Source organism: Dermacentor albipictus, chromosome 10 (genome assembly GCF_038994185.2).
Source record: "Dermacentor albipictus isolate Rhodes 1998 colony chromosome 10, USDA_Dalb.pri_finalv2, whole genome shotgun sequence".
Taxonomy (NCBI): Eukaryota; Metazoa; Arthropoda; class Arachnida; order Ixodida; family Ixodidae; genus Dermacentor; species Dermacentor albipictus.
The window spans coordinates 86,511,324-86,531,461 of NC_091830.1; the positions used below are offsets into that span (position 1 = coordinate 86,511,324).

At 47.3% G+C, this 20,138-nt stretch overlaps 1 protein-coding gene across 2 annotated transcripts in view; it reads left to right on the forward strand.

The window, feature by feature from the left end:
• The first annotated feature begins 5,713 nt into the window (after positions 1-5,713).
• The window catches only part of ASPP (Ankyrin-repeat, SH3-domain, and Proline-rich-region containing Protein), a 78,902-nt gene continuing 64,477 nt past the window's right edge, over positions 5,714-20,138 (forward strand). Inside the window, exon 1 of one of the 2 annotated variants that reach the window (XM_070528150.1) lies at positions 5,714-5,878. In XM_070528150.1, coding sequence (XP_070384251.1) covers positions 5,837-5,878 — 42 coding nt within the window. In that variant the 5' untranslated portion in view covers positions 5,714-5,836. Of the gene's footprint in view, positions 5,879-17,277; positions 17,757-20,138 lie in introns of those variants that run through there. The other variant, XM_070528151.1, reaches the window with a different exon arrangement.

Below are 20,138 nucleotides of genomic sequence, written 5' to 3' on the forward strand. Positions count from 1 at the left end.
CGAGCGAGAAGCGCAACAGCACTGTTGGTGGCCGAGCGTGTGAAACAAGGCAATCACGAAGCGTTCCAACGCAATGAGTTTCAAAGAATAATTACTTCAGGGAACTCTCGCGCAATTGTCGATGTTAATTGCGAGCGCGCGGTTCAGCCAGCACGGGAATGATCGTTTGTACGTGGACTTGCGTAAACGTCGCCTATCTGGCTTAAAATGACTTCGTGACTTAGTAAACTCGCCTTTTTCCACAATGTACTAAGGAATGTATACTTAAATAGACATTGTGTTTATATTTTCACCTACACTTTGTGCTGGCTTGTACAGGCGAGTGTGGTGCCAGGCATAGGTGATGTATGTTGCACTTGGCTAACTGGGCTGTCCCAAACCGAAGCAGACATCGCGTCGTCTGCATGAGCAGAGCATGACCACACAGTTTCGGGCGTCCTTGCTGCGTATACCTCCTAGCATGAAACTAAATGTCAAGCTACAAGTTTCATTTCAGCAACAAATCTAGACAAGCTGCAGCTAAATACATCGCGCATGCCCCAGTGAACGAAGATACTTCTTTATGCTCGTAATAAAGCGCGAAGTTCAAACCTACCGCACCACCTCTGATAACGATCATTTAGTCTCCTTGGAGGATTATCTCACCTTCCTCTGTGCGTGTCTCTGACACAGGCAGCGTGTCGAACCGGAATTTTTGGGGGTTCGATTCAGGTTCGGGTTCAGGCTTGTCGGGTTTGTTTCCGGGTTTGGTTCCTGAGGTCCATTCAAGTCCGGTTTGAACAGCTTAGAACGTGTTCAAATGGGTCCAAGCAAGTTCGGACAGAAAAATAAAGCTGGAGTGCTTTTTTTTTCTTTTGGTCTTCTACTGCTGCGTTTTCGTCTCTCTGTCTCGTAGGCATAAAAACAAATTCATAAAGTAGGTTTCTTTTCGTAAATGCGCTGACTTGGCCAGCTTATCTGTACAGTGGGGGGCCAACGATTACAACACTAACTGAAGCGAAATAAAAGGTTCGCATTGACACTTATGGCTGCTTACGTGTGTGAGTGTGAAAGCATTACTCCTAATGGCCGCAAGTTAATTTTTATTGATTTATTTAATTCATTATTGTAATCACTGTAAGGAAGGAGAGTAGCTGCGCCTCAGCAGCATCGCCACCGCTATGAGCTCGTGGTTGCTGTCCTTGGCAGAACACTTGTGATTGCTACCCATTCGCCTGCGTTTGTTCCTAATAAATTTCTTCTTATATCATCATCATTCGTTAGTCCTTCCCCTCCCCGTCCCTTTTCCCCAGCGTAGAGTAGCAGGCCAGAGCAAGTTATAGCTCAGGCCGACCTCTCGGCCTTTCTGTAAATAAATTTATCTCTCTCTCTCATAAATCTCTTAGCAAGTGGTGGAGGTGCCGAGGAAGATAGGGGGATGTCGCTGACGCACGGTACCGACGAAAACCAGGGTGGGCGGCGCCGTTGGAGGAGTGCATGCGTTGTCGGGCATGATGGGGGGTAGAGTGCGACTCCGAAGTTCCAGCGTGGTCGAAATCCACCACTTCCGCTACTATCGTAATTATGGCATTCTACCTCTCGGACGTTGCGAAACTAAGGTTTGTATACCACGAAGCCGACCTCACTTCGTGGTTAGTCTTCAAGACCAACTTTGCCGAAGTTTTCGGTCAGCCAGTAGAACGAAGGCTTCTTGCAGAGCAACGTTTGTGTACACGGTCCCAAGAGGTCGGAGAGAATTTCACGAGCTATATTGAGGACATTGTTTACATTGGTGAACGCGTCGTTGTCATTGGAGGACAAGACCAAACACATTATGAATGGTATTGAGGACGACGCGTTTCAAATGTTATTATCGAAGACTCCTCACACTTGTCGAAGTGGTAGAGCTGTGTCAGAGTTACGACGAGTTGCGCAGGCAACGGCTTCACATCCGACGTCCCACTACGCCCGCCGACTCTCTGCCAAGCTTTGGAGTCGACGACAACCATGCTACTCTGTTCCTAAAAATTCAGGAGTTCATTCGGGCACAGGTCGCTCGCCAGCTATCTTTGATGTCTCCCGTCCCGGAACTACCACCCGCTTTGCCACCTACGATCTGTGACTTCACTGAAGAGCAAGTTTCTCAAGCAGTGCCTCCAGCTCATGAGCAGACAGCAGTCACTGCATCTCTCGCGTACGCCGAAGCGGTTTCCCGATATCGTCCACAAACGCACTTGCCGACCTCTATGCGTCGACCGCCGACATTTTTGCCGTCATCTGTGCCGTTTCCTGACCGACAGCATTTTCCCACTCCTCAATCACGACCAGGACCTTAACGCCCTCCCCCCCCCCCCCACCCCGCAGTGGCACACCTTCGATGACCGTCCAATATGTTTTGCTTGTGGTGGCGCTGGTCACGTGGCACGCCATTGTCGTCGTTCCATGCTTCCGAACATCCGGCGAGCGCCACCTTCCCCCCTCCGTTTTCCGCTTCGCCTTCCAGCCTTCCTACCTCTTCGCTCACCGTCGTCTACCCGCCGCTCACGGTCTCCACGTCATCGCTCGGTTCCTCCTATGCGGCGCCGTCCCATGTCCACCGAGCAGGAAAACTGATGGCCGCAGTTCCCGAGGCACGAACTGCGTCCACGTCGCCATGCCCCAAGTCCTCGTACCTGTCCAGCCAACGTAATTGAGGTGTCTGTCGAAGGAATTGCCGTACTTGCACTTGTAGATACAGGAGCCGCCGTATCCGTAATTTCCGCCGAACTCAGTCTCACACTACGAAAGGTTTTGACGCCTCTCTCCGACTTCGCCTTTCGAACCGCCAGCGCTCAAAATATTACTCCTCTCGCTGCCTGTACTGCTCGGGTCTTCATTCAAGGACTACTGTATGCCATCGAATTCGTCGTGCTGCCCTCGTGTTCCCATGACAATATATTAGGCTGGGGCTTCCTTACAAATAATAACCCCGTTATTGACTGTTATCACACCGAACGCGAACTTTCTGCGCTTCCAGATCTTGAAACTATCGAAAACCGCCCTTCTAGTGATAAAGTGTTTGTGTCCGAGGACAATGCCGTCTCTCAGTGCTCTTCCCTGAGGGGGCCTGTGTCATACGCCGCTATTTCTGATGGCACTGTTCTCTTTATGTCCTCTGAAGTGTTCATTCATCGCAAATGTTTTCCGCTGCCCTTTGATCTGCTTACTCTTCGCAGTGGCGTCACAAAAATAGTCGTCGACAATCCTACCGCGTGCCCTTTACCTTTATTTCATAGTGAATGCCTAAGCCTCGTTCAACCGGTCGGCACTTTTTGCATCTTTGGCGCTCCTGCCGCTTCTATTCCCACAAAGCCTTAGCGCACTTACTTGTGACCCTGTGGTTGATCAGTCACTCCTCGGCACTTTCCGTCGCTCCATCGAAAATGAAACTTCTTCAAAACGAAGCCAGCTTATCGCTCTCTTGCAGAAGTTGCGTGCTTCTTGCAACAGCCATGCTTCCTGTTTGGGCCCCACGTCGACCGTTTTTCACCAGATAGATACCGGCAGTCATGCACCTCTACGGCAACGCCCTTACCGAGTATCCGCCTCGGAGTTCCGTGTCATTGACGACCACGTTGCTGACATGCTCAAGCGTTGCGTTGTGCAGCCTTCAAACAGTCCCTGGGCGTCACCGGTTGTCCTCGTTAAGTAAAAGAGGGCCCTGTGGTTCAGAATCAAATTCTTTGCCTCAGTATATCGCGAAATCAAAACACCTAACAGCTGCGCCCAGAATTCGCCTTAGGGAGCAACGTAATCACCGGTGAATTTTTTATTTAATGCACGCGTTTGCTTGCCTAAATATTCAGTGTGGGTCAGCCTAGATCTTTGCAGACCTCTAGATCTTATTTCTATGCATTTAAAAAATTCTGCCGTCACGTAATTTCCAGATTTTTTTAAGTGTTCTCTGGAGAATGTCCCAGAAGAACACGGCATCCGTACAGTCTACAAAAGAGTGATCAATCGTTTCGGCACGTGGACCCAGACGGCAGGTTGTCGACCGCGGCACAAAACAACCCTTTTTATCCAGCCGGGTTGTGACACGAAGTGTTGCCGAAAGACTATGTCATGCACGATTTCATTGCAAACATCACTAACAGTGCGTCATAGACAGGGACCAAAAGAACGACGAAGACAAGCGCTGTTAGTGACGTTTGCAATGGAATACCAACTATAGCCCGTACCGCAAACCATGCTTCAGTATACACAACTCGTTTCCTGCCTTTTAAGTATCCCCTGTGATCCACCATATGACATGTTGACGTTATTTGGCCTACATAGCCTTCGGCGCAGTAGAATGTGGGGCAGGTGCAATGAACCACTGCGAAGCACTCGGTCGTTCTTTTTCGGGAATCTGATGCTTACGCTCGCAGTCTGTACGCTGCACAAGAAGCACCGCCTTAGTGTTTGTCTTTATTGGACGCTTGCATTGTGCTTGTCTTAAATTTCTGTAACGCTATTCTTCTTTCTGAAAGTTCGGCGCCCGTGTAATAAAGAAAAAAAAACATGCCATGGCATGTGTGTCACATCGCTGCGCACGTGATTGCAAGGTCCGAAGTTCGATTCGTGCGTTCCACATGCCCCTTTCTTTGAAGGTTTTTTTTTTAATACTTCTGCATTGTCATACAATTTTCCCTCTTGTCTTCTGCAGTAGATGTTTTTTTTATTTATTTCCTGTCCTTCAGCTCCAGGCCTGACACGGAGCGTTTCTGTCAAGAGGAGCGAAGCGCGGGCGATGGCGCTTAGGTATAGATGCTGCCTTAATGACGTGCAATGACAATGACAACGATGTTTATTTGCATCAGTACATCAGTACATGACGCGAGGGGCATGCAGAAAAAGCTACCACATGGACAGCAGACCAATGAATTACGACACGTTGTTACTGGGAATTCGTTTTATTCATAAATATTCATGGGCAGGTTATGCAGTGCTTGTTCATGGCTGAGTGGCGCATGCGCGGAGCGTGGCTATGTGGCGCTTGTGCTCCTCCCGTCGCCGACGGCCCTGGCACAGCGAAGCGGCAAAGCCTTCCGTTACGAGCGCCCCAGTGACACGCGCCAACCACTGACGACAACAAAACTTACGCTTCGCTGAACTCTGTAACGGCCGATATGATCCCGCTTGTATGCCGACGTTTAAGCGGCGGTAAAACAGAGCAAAGCACGTAATCATAGTGTCTGGGCAAAAACGTATTTTGAAGCAAGATTCCCCAGCAAAATGGGCTCAGATTTGTCTCACCGTACGGACCTCCCTCCAAAGAACCGCTCCCACTCATCCCCCTACAGTCGGGGCCAATGTACCGAATGATGTAGAGTTGATGAGGAGATGTAAGCTCTGGGACGTGGTGCCTACGGGTGCAAAGTGCTTCTCTATGCATCTTGCAATGCACAAATAGCACTACCAATAGAATCATAACGGGGAACACATGGTATTTCTCCCTTGCTCTATTTGAAAAATATTTTTACTTATTAACCATTTCCCATACAATGCTTGGTTGGCATGTGGAAATCACGCGAACGTCGCTCCATGGTGATTCACTTGCTCAGACAGAGCACCGTCCGGTCCGTGAAGCATAGAGCATCCGTGTTCCCGCAGCTCCCGTTTCATTGATGCAAGGAGCCGTAGCAGCGTCTCGTATTGCACACCTCGCACCTGCTCCTGGACGACCCATCACGGGGTCTCTCTTTTCGTCCCAAGCTTGCGCCATGGAAGGACGTGCGCAGTGTTTCTTTAATTCTAGCATATGCGTAGTTTTTTAATCAAAATTATTTGCCAGGGCACTCCATGTTAAACCGGAAGCAATAGCTCCACTGTCTCCATGATGGAAAGTCATCGAGCAGCGCAGGCAGTGGAGACTAAGGTAGGTGAACGTGTTGCTGGAATAAGGTGTGGGTGTGCGCGCGCGCGTGTGTGTGTGTGTGGGGGGGGGGGGGGGGGGCTATATACATGTAGTGTATTTCATTTCCACTTCATTAAGCGCTGACTGGTCCTACCAAAAATCCGAACTGTGCCGCTGGATTGGAATTAACTTTCTCGGCCATAGCGCTGCGCGCACAAGTCGAGAACGAATACATTGTTTCAGTTGCAGTTCACCTGACTTTGTACCATTACCTTAACTAATAGGCTCGAAATTTTACGTCCGGCGCTGCACCATGCTTATAAACCAGTTACGGAGTCCTTACACGTCACATTCTCATGTAACTACGCGTAACAGGTATTCGGATTAGTTGCTTTCATTATTTGTCTTGGTCGTGTTTTAATTTATGCTGGTGGCACATCGACGAACATGGAATAACTAAAATGTAACAATAAACAAGTCAAGTGCTGCTCACTTGAATTGACCATTGCCTAGTGCCTACTGCACTGTGAACAAGGAACCCGTGCGCATTCTGAAACTTAGCACAAATGCTTCTGGTCGCTCACTACTATGATAACGTGATACACGCCCAGAAGAGTTTCATCGACCTAATGAATGCACTATTCCTCTGCCAGTATAGGCAGTGCCTTAAGCTGTATTTCTGCGAAATGCGTTTACGCTACGGTCATAAATATGCATTATATCCTGTTTCTTTAGTTACAGTTGTATTAAGTTCGAACAGATTATTTAGAAACTCACCTGGAGCATATAGCGCAACTCTGCCTGTTCAGCCCGATTATATCCGAAAAGGGGCTTGTTCATATTTGCACGACAAATAACCATGTTATATTACCTTATCAATAAATTTCAAACAAGCCACATTGTTTTATTTATTAACTTTAGCACACCTCCTCCTTCTGCTGCTGTTCCTTCTTCTTCTTCTTGGTGATGATGATGATGTTTATACTATGTATGCAGTCGTCTGTCCCTGTATAAGAACCAAAATTTCGGAGGCCTCAAATGCGGCCTGGCCATGCGCTGGGTACGTATTACAGGACGGTCGTTTTCGGCGATATGAATTTCAGCGTGCGCTTATTGGCTGGTCGAGCCACACCACGAGGACCTGATTGGCTGGTTGAGCACTACGTCACACGAAGGCGATAGCATCGCCGAAAGTGATCGTCCGAGAATACGTTCCCCTGGAGATCCAGGAGGCAAGCACTGCCCCTCCCCCCCCCCCCCCCTTCATTTGCTGGCTCCGCCCGTGTAGCCAAGTGCACACAGTGTACTATTCATCGGCTCCCTTTAGCTTAACTTTGTTGACACTGCACTGCGCGTGGAAGAAAGGCGAACCGCCAGTGTGAAGTGCCGTAGCGCCATCTGCTGAGCGAAACACAAGAGAATGTTCACCGCTTTCGGTGGTGTTCGAGGCGTAACAGCGTAAAAACAAACAATTGATGTCAATAATACCGACAAGACAACTCTGATACATTGAACTTGGCTTGAGATGAGACGAAGCGATGGGTGATTTGACAATCTATTTATTTATCTTCATTATTATTATTATTATTATTATTATTATTATTATTATTATTATTATTATTATTTGCTGTTAAAGCACACAGCAAGTTACAAGAGCGAATTCAGGTCGAAGGGGGCGGACTGGGTTGCTGCCACGTTGTAGCGAAATATTCGCTGTCCCCGGCAGAAGTGGCCGCGAGAACTTCCGGGCGACAGGCGAAATTTTATGGCTGGCCAACAACCGGCGACGCACGCAACAAGAAACAGCGTCGGATCGCCCTCCGCGACGGCAAAACCTGTCGCTCGCCGCCGTCGCTCGAAAAATTGCGTGCATTCAGTTGCGGCTGTGCCGTCATCCCCCACATTGTCACTAGCAGACACCAGCCTCGAAGAGATGCCATGAATGAACCGTGGAAAGTAGAAAAATAAACTAGTGATAGGCACGAAATTCCATCGTAGCGCCCCAGCTGAGACTTGCCTGAACTCACCTCGGGTGAGCTTGTGTGTGGGTAAGGGAGAGAGCCAACATCGAACTCTTTTTACAGCGAAGCTGTAAAAGGGGGACGCCATTTTGCTTCTTCTTCGGGCGTTGCTGTCTCGCAGCTTCACCAGCGCGGCAGTCCCGCAGCTAATTCCTTCCCATAATTACCGCTGTTTACATGAATGCGAAGCGCTAGAAATGCGATGCGATGAGACACTGTCGCATTCATGTAAATACGGCTCCAGTCGTCCGTCCGCCACCTGTACGCCGAAAACTCATCCGGCGCCACCCCATGCGCATGCGCGAAAAAAAGAGAGAGGCGTGCGATTGGCTGCGCCAGTAGTGACGTCGTTGCTCTCCGTCGCAGCCGAGTGCGCGCGCAGCAGTTTCTCTCCGGCTCCGAAATGGGTACGCCACGCGTCATACGTACTGCCTATGAGAAGGCAGCTTGCGATCAGCAATGCCGCGAAGAGAACCGGGAACGAGCTCGTCTACGCCGTGCCAATGCTGCAGCCCGGGCACAAGAACAGGCTTGTGCAGCCGAGCGCAAGCAACAACTGCCGTACCTAGGATCCAGCAACCTACCAAGCCGTCGTTTAACGAACCGTCGGGATTAAGCCAGTGTTAAGCACCGGGGCCGCACGTTTCAGCTTCTCTGGTTAACCATCTGTACGGAGGTCTTGGGCGATGATTGTTACATCTCCGTCAATAATTGTGTCGGGGATGGACATCTACAGGATGTATTCACCGTGAGAACGCGTGACACTGCAGTCAGCGCTACTATCAGCACTATAGCTTAAGAATGGTGCTGGCGTCACTTAATCGTCTGAATTCTACGACTATAACGAACTTGCATCCCCGAAACGACATTATCAAAAATTATCCATTAAATATACGCGGATTCCACGCACTGTAAGCGAATCTTTGTACGCTGTTTGCTTTGACTGACGATAATTACCGGTGATATTGGCGGCGCATGGTGTGTAATTTCTTCAACGTGTAATCCAATACGATCGTGTTGGACTAAACGCTGAATAAATTACACATTCACAATTCACCGATCTCGAGAGTGGTGAGTTGATGTTAAATGTTACTTTGCGTGCATCACTGCTCTTTGTCTGCGTAGTCCACAGAACACATAGGTAGACGTGTTTGCTTGAGGCGTTGTTGAGTCATAATCTCTGGGAGGGTTGAGCATTATATCACTGCCTCACATCGCATCGTGGCAGAAGTCTACAGAAGAACATTTCCTCAACAACGGCTAGTCAGCAAGGAGACTCCTCTTGCGCGTTCGGCTGCTGGAAAGAAACGTTCGGACGTTTGATATGGACGCGGCTGGGCAGCGTGCTTCACTGCCGCGGCTACCGGCAGAGACACCAACTCCAAGCACTCTCTTCAGGTTATGGACGATTGGAATGTTTACACTACCACCAGTGGCGTAGCTAGGTCGTCTTGTATCCGGGGCCCATAGGTCTTCAGACATATATAACACCCCCCCCCCCCCCAACTGCCACCCGGAACCCACGCCCCTGCCCCCTCCCCTCCCCCCCGTTTACTACGCTACTGACTACCACAGCCCAGCATTTGTGCGTATGGCACGGGCTGTGCTTGCTTTCCTAGGCTGAACACGCTGCCGCGGCGGCGCCGGTTGGAATGCGTATTGTTCGTGTATATCGTATACAGGAACACTAGGGATGCGCGGAGGTGAAAGCTATCTGGGGTTGTAGCTAGAAACCCAGCAGCGGTGTGAGCTAGACCACAACAGCAGCAGCAGCGCCCGAAAGTTGAGAGAAGGGGCAAAGAAAGTATCGCTTTAATACATTCCTTGAAAGGCGTCAGATTTCTTCAAGCTTGTTGCCAGGCACGTACCCAGGATTTTTTTTAGGGGCCGCCTCAACCCAAGGTAACTTTTCTATGCAAATGAGAGGTGGGGTACATTTACTAGTACAAATGCGGACAACGCCCACCGTTCGCCATAAAAACGCGTAAACCCACAAAAGAGAAATGAAATAGGGTGCATTTTACAGATATGCCTGTGCGGTACACCTCTCTTTTAGTTGGCAGACAAAGAACCACGTCAAATGGACTCGCGCAGGAAAGAAGCGCAGGAAGAACACTGCCAGGAACAAGTAAAGAAGAGAAAGTGTAAAATAAAGAATACATTAGAACATAAAAAAACAGCAGTTGACAACAAAGGCACACGAACCGCTCGGAGTTGTGTTACTCCGCCAGCCAATTACAGAAACAAACAAAATCGCCGTCATGCGGCCTTTTCAAGATGGCGTCGTGCTTAATAGCTCCGGAGCGTCTGCGGTTCTTGAAGAGTCTCTTCATCGGCGGAAGCAATGAGGTGTGCAACAGATATGGACAAAATGTATGGAGTCTGAGCATTTCACTCTTCAAAAGTGTGCGATGCAGTTCATTTCACTGCTGAACCCGTTTTACTCATGAAACTTCACTGCCAACTGACGTGAAACTTCAAAACAAATAGTTGTAGCGAAGCAAGCATGTTATTCAAGTTCAACAAAGAATTAGGCATTCACCATTCCAGTGTAATAGGCGAGGGGAAATGCATAAAATGAAGCGCTAATAATTTTATTTTTGTACTTACCGCTTTATTTCGGTAGCAGAAAAAGTTTGAAGTGTGAATTATTTGGAGCCTCGCGGAGGAACAGTGGCTGACGGTTATGAGGGCGTGGACGGGGCTTCATTGCAGACTTAGGTTGTACCCGACTATAGTAGCGTTTTTTGAATTAGCCCTGGAAGAATTATACAGAATTATATATTTCCGGAACAATGACAGTTATTTTGGATCCCTCGTTTACTGCTCTAACAAGTTAAGTACAACAACCGACTCGTATTGTTATTTGGGGAGTTACATAACGATGCGTGGCCGCCAGTCGCTTACAAGCGCGTATGGCGCAGGAAGCTGCAGATGGATGGATGATTGAGGCTCAGCCCTTTGAATCGGGTGGCGGCGGGCCGGGCGCGCCACCTAGCCTTGAATGGTACTATATGCCTGCGTACCTATGTATATACTCCTATACTTTTGCTTTGATATTATCCACCAATCAGATAGCCTCCGTTTAGTTATTTCTACCTGTTCAAAGTATATTTTACTTTCACTGTCTTTAAAACCCAAAGCTCTGAATAGTTCCCCGTTACATTCAACTGCAGGGTGAAGTTGTTTGCAAGCAAGTATCAGGTGTTCAGCCGTTTCCTCTTCCTCTCCAAACGCCCCGCACAACAAATCTACCTCCTGGTATCTGGCTCGGTACGTTTTAGTCCGCAGTACACCTGTCCTGGCTTCAAACAACAATCAGCTTCCCTTAAAGTTATCGTAAATATTTTCTTTGGCTATTTCTTGCTTAAACGTCCTGTATGTCTCTAAAGCTGATTTGGTTTGTATCTCCGTTTTCCACATACCCCTCTCTGTCTCCTTAACCTTTTTCTTGACGGATGATCCCTTACCTGTCCCCCCACTGCTGCCCAAGTATTTGCTTGACAATTTTCTTGTTCGCTTCCTCCACCTTGTGTCAACATTCCTCGTGTATAAGTAACTGAAAACCTTCCTAGCCCACCGAATTTCCCCCATTTTTTCTCAATCACTCCTCAAATGCTACCTTGACACTAGCCTCTCTGCCCTCGAAAGAAGACCATGCCAGATCCCCCTGCACCCCAAGATTTGGTGTCTTGCCATATGCTCCCAGAGCGAGCCTACCCACACCACGTTGCCTAGTCTCCAACGATTGCTGGGTCTCTGCTCTCATACATAGAACTACATTGGCAAAAGTGAGGCCCGGAACCATTACTCCTTTCCGTATCCCTCGTACCACCTTGTACCTATTGTAGTGCCACAGTGCCCTACTCTTCATAATCGCTGCACTTCTGTTACCTTTAGTCGGTACACATTTTACGTACTCTGTCAAATACTCAATGCCATTATTTATCCACACACCAAGGTACTTGTATTTATCGACTACCTCCAGCGTGCCTTCCTTATCTTATGCGTGCCGCAAATGTTATCATTAAAAATCATGACTGCTGATTTTTCTTTGCTAAACTTCAAGCCTAATCTGTCTCCTTCTGTACCACATATGTCCAGCGATCCCTGTAGATCTTCTGTATTGTCAGCCATTAATACAATATCATCCGTGTACATCAGTCCTGGTAATGAATGTTCAATCAATTTTCATTGTTTGAAAAATGATAGGTTGAAGCCGAGTCCGCTTTGCTGTATTTTGGCCTCTAAATCTTGTAGGTACAGCATAAACATCAGAGGTAACAATGGACACCCTTGCCTAAGCCCCCGCCCAGGCACGTACCCAAGGAGGGGCCCGGGGTGGCCTCCCCCCCCCCCCCTTCCCGATATTAAGAGGCATAATCCCCCGCCCTCCCCGCCCACGCCACCACTTCTCACACACATTCCTAAAGCGCCGCCAAATCAATGTTGAAACTTGACAGCTACTCGGCGGTGAACATTTCTCTGCCTCTTTCACTCCTTTTGGATGGCGGTAGTTATCGGCATTTCCTGGAGTGTAACGGCCAGTTTCCTCATCGATTCGGTGCCCACGCGATTAACTCGACATGCGCTCAGTTGTCACCGTCTTTCCGACGGTCACGCGCATCACTTTTGCTTCTTTAGTTCAACCTTCTTTGTTTATAGACTGATTCGGTTCGTGGTCAGCTGGTCTGTATGCTCGTGGAACGAGTTGCGGCCAGTGAAAACGCCATTTACATTTAACTTTTCCTTTTGCTTCATTATTTCCTCGAGTAACGACCCGCCGCGACGCTGACAGATTTGCGGAACCATATATCAGCGATATGGGTTAGATAGATAAGGTGGAAACTAAATTAATGCGAGACAGCGTCCATCGTCAAACCCGGCAATAACCCGTAAACTGACCGGCAATATGACTGTCAACCGTTAACTCGTCTGGTTTTACGCTAGTTGTAGAGCTCTTGTCGTGCAAAAGTGCCAACTGGAAATAAGAGTCGCAAGGAGTTGAGAAATGAAGTGATCTATTAAACGAGAGAGCCAAGGCAACAGCCAAACAGGAAGGAAAAGCGAAAATTAACACATTTAACCGTTGTTTATGAGAATATTTATGGATCAACATCTTTTTATTTAAGAAGGAAGTAGAACAGAAAAAGGAAGTGGAGAACAGTTCCGTGTGCTCTGAATGAAGCTTCTAGAGTTGTCATTCGAGCCTCCTAACGTAGCCACTTCTCTGCTGTACTTTTGTATGTGTTACTCAAACCTTCGGCGGTGTTCGCAGTACGTATACAACCGCAGCGTCATGCGCTCTCCCCGGTTGTACGCGACTGGCGGCCACGCATCGTTTCGTAACTTCCCAAATAACAATATTGGTCGGTTTGGCACATAAATTGGCAGAGCAGTAAACGAGGGATCCAGAAGGACCTGCGATTGTTCCGCAAATATATATTTCTCTATATTTCTTCCAGAGCTAATTCAGAAAATGCTACTATAGTCGATACAAATTAAGTCTGTAGTGAAGCCCCGCCCACGCCTTCATAACCACCAGCCACTGTTCCTCCGCGAGGCTGCAAATAAATCGTACTTGAAGCTTTTCCTGTTACCAAAATAAGGCGGTAACCACAAAAATAAAATTATTAGCGCGTAATTTTATACATTTTGCCTCGCCTATTATAGCGGAATGGCCAAAGCCTAATTCTTTATTGAACGAAATTGACAGGCTTGCTTTGCTGCAACTACTTGTCAACTTTCACTTCTGTTGGCAGTGAAGTTTCATGAGCAAAACGGGTTCAGTAATGAAATGAATGGCACCGCAGACTTTTGAAGAGTTGAATGCTCAGAATCCATACACTTTCTCCATGTCTGTTGCACATCCCCATTGCTTCCGCCGATGAAAAGACTCTTCAAGAATGGCCGACACTCCGGAGGCATCAAGTACGACGTCATTTTGAAAAGGCCGCATGATGACGATTTTGTTTGCTTCTGTGATTGGCTGGCGAAGTAACACAACTCCATGCGGTTAAAAACTAAATTATGGGGTTTTACTTGCCAAAACCAGTTTCTGATTATGAGGCACGCCGTAGTGGAGGACTCCAGAAATTTTGACCACCTGGGGTTCTTTAACGTGCACCTAAATGTAAGTACACGGGCGTTTTCGCATTTCGCCCCCATCGAAATGCGGCCGCCGTGGCCGGGATTCGATCCCGCGACCTCGTGCTCAGCAGCCCAACACCATAGCCACTGAGCAAGCACGGCGGGTTTCCGCGCGGTTTGTGTACCTTGGTTGCCGACTACTCTTATTATTTAGTTGTATTCAACTAAAGTATTCTTTATTTTACACTTCAGCTTCTTTACTTGTTCTTGGCAGTGTTCTTCCTACGCAAGTACATTTGACATAGTTCCTTGTTTGTCAAGTAAAGGAGAGGTGTATCGCACAGGCGTACCTGTAAGATACACCTTATTTCATTTCTCTTTTGTGGGTTTACACGTTTTTATGGCTAATGCTGGCCGTTATTTACATTTTTACTAGTAAAATACTCTTCCTCATTTGCATAGAAGTTACCTTGGGTTGCCCCCCCCCCCCGAAAAAGAAATCCAGGGTACGTGCCTGCCCCCACCGAATTATTACAGGCTCCGAAACCTGCTTTTCCCATTGTATAATCACCCGGTTACATTTATAGATATCTTTTAAGAAATTGGTTACTCCATCTTGCCCTCCTAAAGTTTCCAGAATGCCTCACAAGCCCTCTTGAAGTACACTGTCATATATGTTGATATCCAAAAAGCCAGCCATTAGGGGTCTGTGTCCCTTTTCAGTTTTTTCAATGCACTGCGTTAGTGAGAACAGATTGTCTTCAAGCCTCCTATGATTCCGGAACCCATTTTGCAGCTCTCCAAGCGCCCCCTCGTTCTCTACCCATGCCTGCAGTCTGTCCTTTATAATCTGCATAACCACCCTGTAAACCACTGACGTCACTGTTATAGGCCTGTAGTTATTTATGACAGCTTTGTCCCCCTTTCCCTTATATATCATTCTCATCTTACTTAGCCTCCATTCGTCAGGTACTTTACCATGCATTAGCATTTTGCTTACCACCTCCCTAATGCTTTCTTAGATTTCGGGCCCAATTTCTTTATTAACATAATTGGAATACCATCCGGGCCTGCCGATGTGCTACTTGCAACCCTCTTCGCGGACCTTTCCCACTCTGTCCAAGCGAAAGCAGTGGATCGACCGGGTTATCCCTTTCCGACATACTGCATGTACCATTCTGCATGTTCTGTAAATTTTTCCCTCATCATGGTTCCTATATGCTCCATTGCCTCCTCTCCTTCTAACCGAGTACCTTGAGCTGTTACTATATACCTCTGCTCTAGGCTTGTCCTATTACCCAAGGAGTTCAGATGCTGCCAGAATTTCCTAGCTGCCTGTTTATCCACTTTATTGCTTATTTCTGACAGCCGTATTGGGACCCTTTTGTCTTGATTTTCTCGTTGATCAAATAGGATGCTTCCCTTTTGAATTTTATGCAGTTTACCCACTTCCTCTCTACTTCTGCTTCAATTTCTTCCTTACTTTTGGAATACCTGTGTTCCCTGGAGGCTTCCTGACGTTTCTTTATGGCCATCTTAACCTCTTCTTCCCACCAGCTCTTGAGTTTTCGTATCCCTTGCCTTGTTTTCCTGACTCGCGCCTTACCTAGCTCACGCTCAAATAGTCTCATTAACTTTGAGTAAGTCCAATCAGTCTCAGTACCCTCTGATATTTCCTCTTCAATTTGTTTGGCCGCTATTTCCACTTGGTCTTCTGAGTAAAAAATTCCATCTTGCATTTCCTCACGCGTCGTTCGTCCTTTGGTTTCCCTCTTAAAACTCAACTTGATACGTTTGTGGTCGCTACCTATACTTCTGGAGCCCTTCTGGAGCCCTTCTGGAGCCCTAATCATGGCTCCTAATCTATCCTACATCCTATGTGACATTAACGCATAATCTATTGTCGAGTGTCGACCCCCTACCTCCCATGTTATGATCCCGTCACACTTTTCATTAGAGTTACAGACAACTAAGTTATGCCTCTCACACATATCCTGCGATTCTACACGTACTGCGCCCACCGCGGAAGGTTAGAAGAACACCTACATAAGCACAGCAGAGAAGTGGCTACGTTATGCGGCTCGAATGATAACTGTAGAAGCGTCGTTCAGAACACACGGAATTGTCCTCCACTTCCGGCGGCGTATTCTCTACTTTCTTTTTAAATAAAAAGATGTTGATCCATAAATATTTTCATAAACAACGGTTAAATTTGTTAATTTTCCCTTTTCCTTCCCGTTTGGCTATTGCCTTGGCTCTCTCCCTTAGTAGAAAGCTTAATTTCTCAAATCCTTGCGACTCTTGTTTCCAGTCGGCAATTTTGCACGAGAAGAGTTAGGTAAAACCAGACGAGTTAACGGGGGGCAGTCATATATTTTCTGTGAGTTTGAGGGTTATTGCAGGGTTGATGATGGACCCTGTCTTGAATTATATTATTTTCCACCTTATCTAACCTAAACTATCTAAAAAGTCTAAACGAAGAAGGTTGAACTAACGAAGCAATAACGATGCGCGTGATCACTGAATAGACGGTGACAACTGAATGCATCTCGAGTTAATCGCGCGGGCACCAAACTGATGAGGAAACTGGCCTTCAGATCCCAGGAGACGCCGATAACTACCGCCATCCAAAAGGAGTGTGAAAGGCAGCAAAATGATGACCGTCGATAGCCGTCAAGGCTCAACATTGATTAGGCGTCGCTTTAGGAATGTGTGTGAGAAGTGGTGGGGGAAGGGGGCGCACCCCCCGCCCCCCCGGGTAGGTGCCTGTTTGTTGCTCAGGTATCCGCCGTATCACATCATGTCAGGCCGAACAAAACATGATTTCAGATTTAGCAAAAAAAAAAGAAAACGTAGAAGAAAGCAAGAAAGAAGAAGAATGGGCTTTAGGTCTCGCTTAAATGAGTTGGCGTCCATGCATTGTTCACTTTTGCATTCATGGGACGTTGTTCAGTGCCTGGCGAAACGGAGAAACCCAGAGGACTGTTGTGACAAAAAGTGTATTTGAAAATCGCGCTGCATAGCGCTTTCTAGGGTGAATGCCATTTCAGATCTCTGAGGCTATAAAAATTTTTAACTGAGATATTGAATTAAAGTATTCCTAGCAAGAATAAAAATCTTTCAAGCTATCTACAATGCACACAACTTGCGCACGTTAGCAAAAACTATTTTACAGTAACAAAAGCCAATCTCGAATGCCATGCTTTAGAGAATTTAACGTCATTGCTGCCATCTTTCAGAATACCTGCTTTGTGGCGCCACCACAATGGGCGCCACAAACCACTAAGAAAAGTTAGCGCAGGGTGGCGCAAGCGGCGGGGTAACCGCGAAGGTGCAGCGAGACGTTGGTGCAGGTGCAGCTCGAGTGCAGCAAAGGAAGCGCCTGTGGTTCCTCCACAAGAACCGCAAACTAAGGAATTATTTGAACGACTGAACCTGGGCTCGACTTCTACCAAGAAAATTATTTCTGCCAGCTCTGGTATTTGCTGTCCGGGCTGTCAAGCAGGGAGAAAAAAAAAAACGAAGGAGGAGTGAGAGTGTGACAAACAAAAATAATAAAAGTAGGACCTCCAAGCATCGACGAAGAAACAAAAATGTAAATAGAGCGAGCGAGAAGGAGCAAAGGGCGAAGCCCACGGCCGGAGAAGGAGCGTAGCGCGCCGTTTTCCTGCCGTCCAAGGCGGTGCACGATCTCGCTCGGCGCTCGGGAATGCGGCGGCTATTACCCGCCGTCGCGTTGTCGCCGTGCCAGCGCCTGGCGTGAGAAAAGCCAGCCAGCCATGGTTCTGGTGAGTGTTGAATGCGGCATGATCGCGCGACAACCTGTTGACGCACTCTGGCCCTGAAACCTTTCATCGGCCGTACTGCTCCACTTTGACGCGCTAGCCTCGCGGCTCTGCGTGAAATCGCTGCGGTGTTGCTTCCGCGCGCCCCGTGCCTCGGCCAAGTGGCGGTTACGAGCGCGAGCTGTCTCTCGTGTGCGTTTTGTGGCTGTTTTCACGAGTGTTCCGACGAACCGAGCGGACGCGGAGCTTGTGGCCTCGACAGTGCCGCGAGCAGTTTGAGTGATGGCGAATTCCAGCGGGCGGTCCGGGGAACGGAAAACTTACATTCAAACTTGCTCCACTTCACGCACGCGAGTTCCACGTTCGTGATGTCGAACCAGTTGAAATTTTGCTCTCAGTGGGTGCTGTGTGAGGTTCGAACCTACCCGGTGTGGCATAGGAGAAGCCGATTCAACGCGTCGGTTTCGGGACCGTGCGCTCCGTCGTAGGTGCACGAAGGTGCGTTTGGAGTGGTGTCAAAAGTGGGGGTCCGCAGCGGTCGGCCTTCGACCGTCGTCGCTTTGGTAATGCGCCAAACGAGTGTACGCAACGGCTGACTTCAACCAACACGCGAAAGTGCTCTCACGTTTTCGGCTTGCCTCGAGCTTGGGACGGAGCCTCAGTTCGAACCAGAGTCAAATATATCATTCATCGATGTTTCCCGCTAAACCTGTGGGAAGATGAGCAACGTTGAAACACGAACCATTGTCACAGTGGGACCTTCAGTTATACAGTTCGGTGGCTGTCGCATCGAATATGCGTTTACATAATTCGCAGGTGGAACTCGCATATTGTTCCACGCAGGTGAAGGTAAAGAAAATAGTTCTGCTGTTATGACATTTACAAATAATTGATTTGCTTGCAGCTAGCGCACATCCTAAACTTAATCATAGGATCTGATAAAGAAGCATAATTGTTGTAGGCAATGGCCACACATCTGCTCGCAGTCTGATCCATTTTTCAATGTTGTCTCAGTTGCTGAAACTCGGAACTGACCAGACTTACCAACCTAACAAGCTGTTCGCTTATCATTCATCGTTGACGAGCACTGTAAATGAGCAGGCTTGAACCTGGGTGGAAATTTGCAGTAGTGTTGTGCCTTGGCTATGGTGACAGTTAATTATCGCAGGAAGCTCACCATTAATGCTTTGTAAAAAACAAACTTTTTGAAGGCCTAACAAACATGGCTCCTCCGTAGTCAGAGCTGGTCTTGAATTTGACGCGAGCTAAATTTGACAAGGTGTCACGTACAAAACCCTCTGGTCAAGCTTCATGTTGACTACCCTCACTTGATATAAACCAGCGAATGTGCAATGTACTTCCCCGTGCATTATGAAAGTTCTCCCAGCAAGTAGTTACATTTTTAACTTGCATTTGTGGCAGTCTTGGAGAAGACACTCAGTTGATGTTAGCTTAACTGGATGTTGTGATTCGCGGTACCTAGTTAGCAGCAAGCTTTGGTAAGAATGTTCTCTTCTTCAAAGATTAAGAGGACTGCCTGGAAATTCTGAAGTCTTCTTCCTGATTGAGGGAACCAAGAATGCTTAGTCAAATGATTGGAAATGGTTTAATTTTATATCTGTTCCTAAACCAGCAAAACAGACCATTTCTCGTATTCATATTTTAGCACTGCTTATCACTCAATCCCACAATTAGCAATTAGAAAATCTTGATCCACCTATCCAATCTTCTTTCAAATGAGTAGGGGTGCATGAATATTCGAAACTGTTGAATAACAAGAAAAATGAAGTCCTATTTCATTCGGTCTTCACATGAAATAGTCACTATTTGTAAATAGGAACATTTTTTGAACATCTTTCTTGAATATTTTGGAAACACCAACTGTGCCTAATTGAATATATAATTGAAGTAAAGGTATGGTAACTATCCCAGCGGTCATAGCGTAGACATTAAACATGAGAAAATAGGAAAAGAGCAGGCTACGTCACCCAGGGAGCCATACTTTACCAGCTATAAGGTGATCATTTGCACTGTCAGAAAAGTTCTGTCCATGCAAAGGAACTGCTAGTTTGTTTCTTATGCTCCATTTGTGCTTTTAATAAACAATGCTTCATAACATGCAGTCTAATGAGGAAACTTACTAACGTTTGGAGTACCAGCATGTGAACATCATTTTATGGCAAATCCAAAAACTGCTGTTAATTATGCGTAAACTCTTTGGTGAAAATTATTCGATTGACCTGTGGCACAATTAAATTTGTATTCGATTTTGTATCAAAAGATACTATATTCGCACACCCCTACACATTGGTAAGTGGTGGTTAACGCACCCTGCCTGTCATGTCGCCTCTCCTTTGTCACTTTCGGGCACCTTTGTCAGTTGCC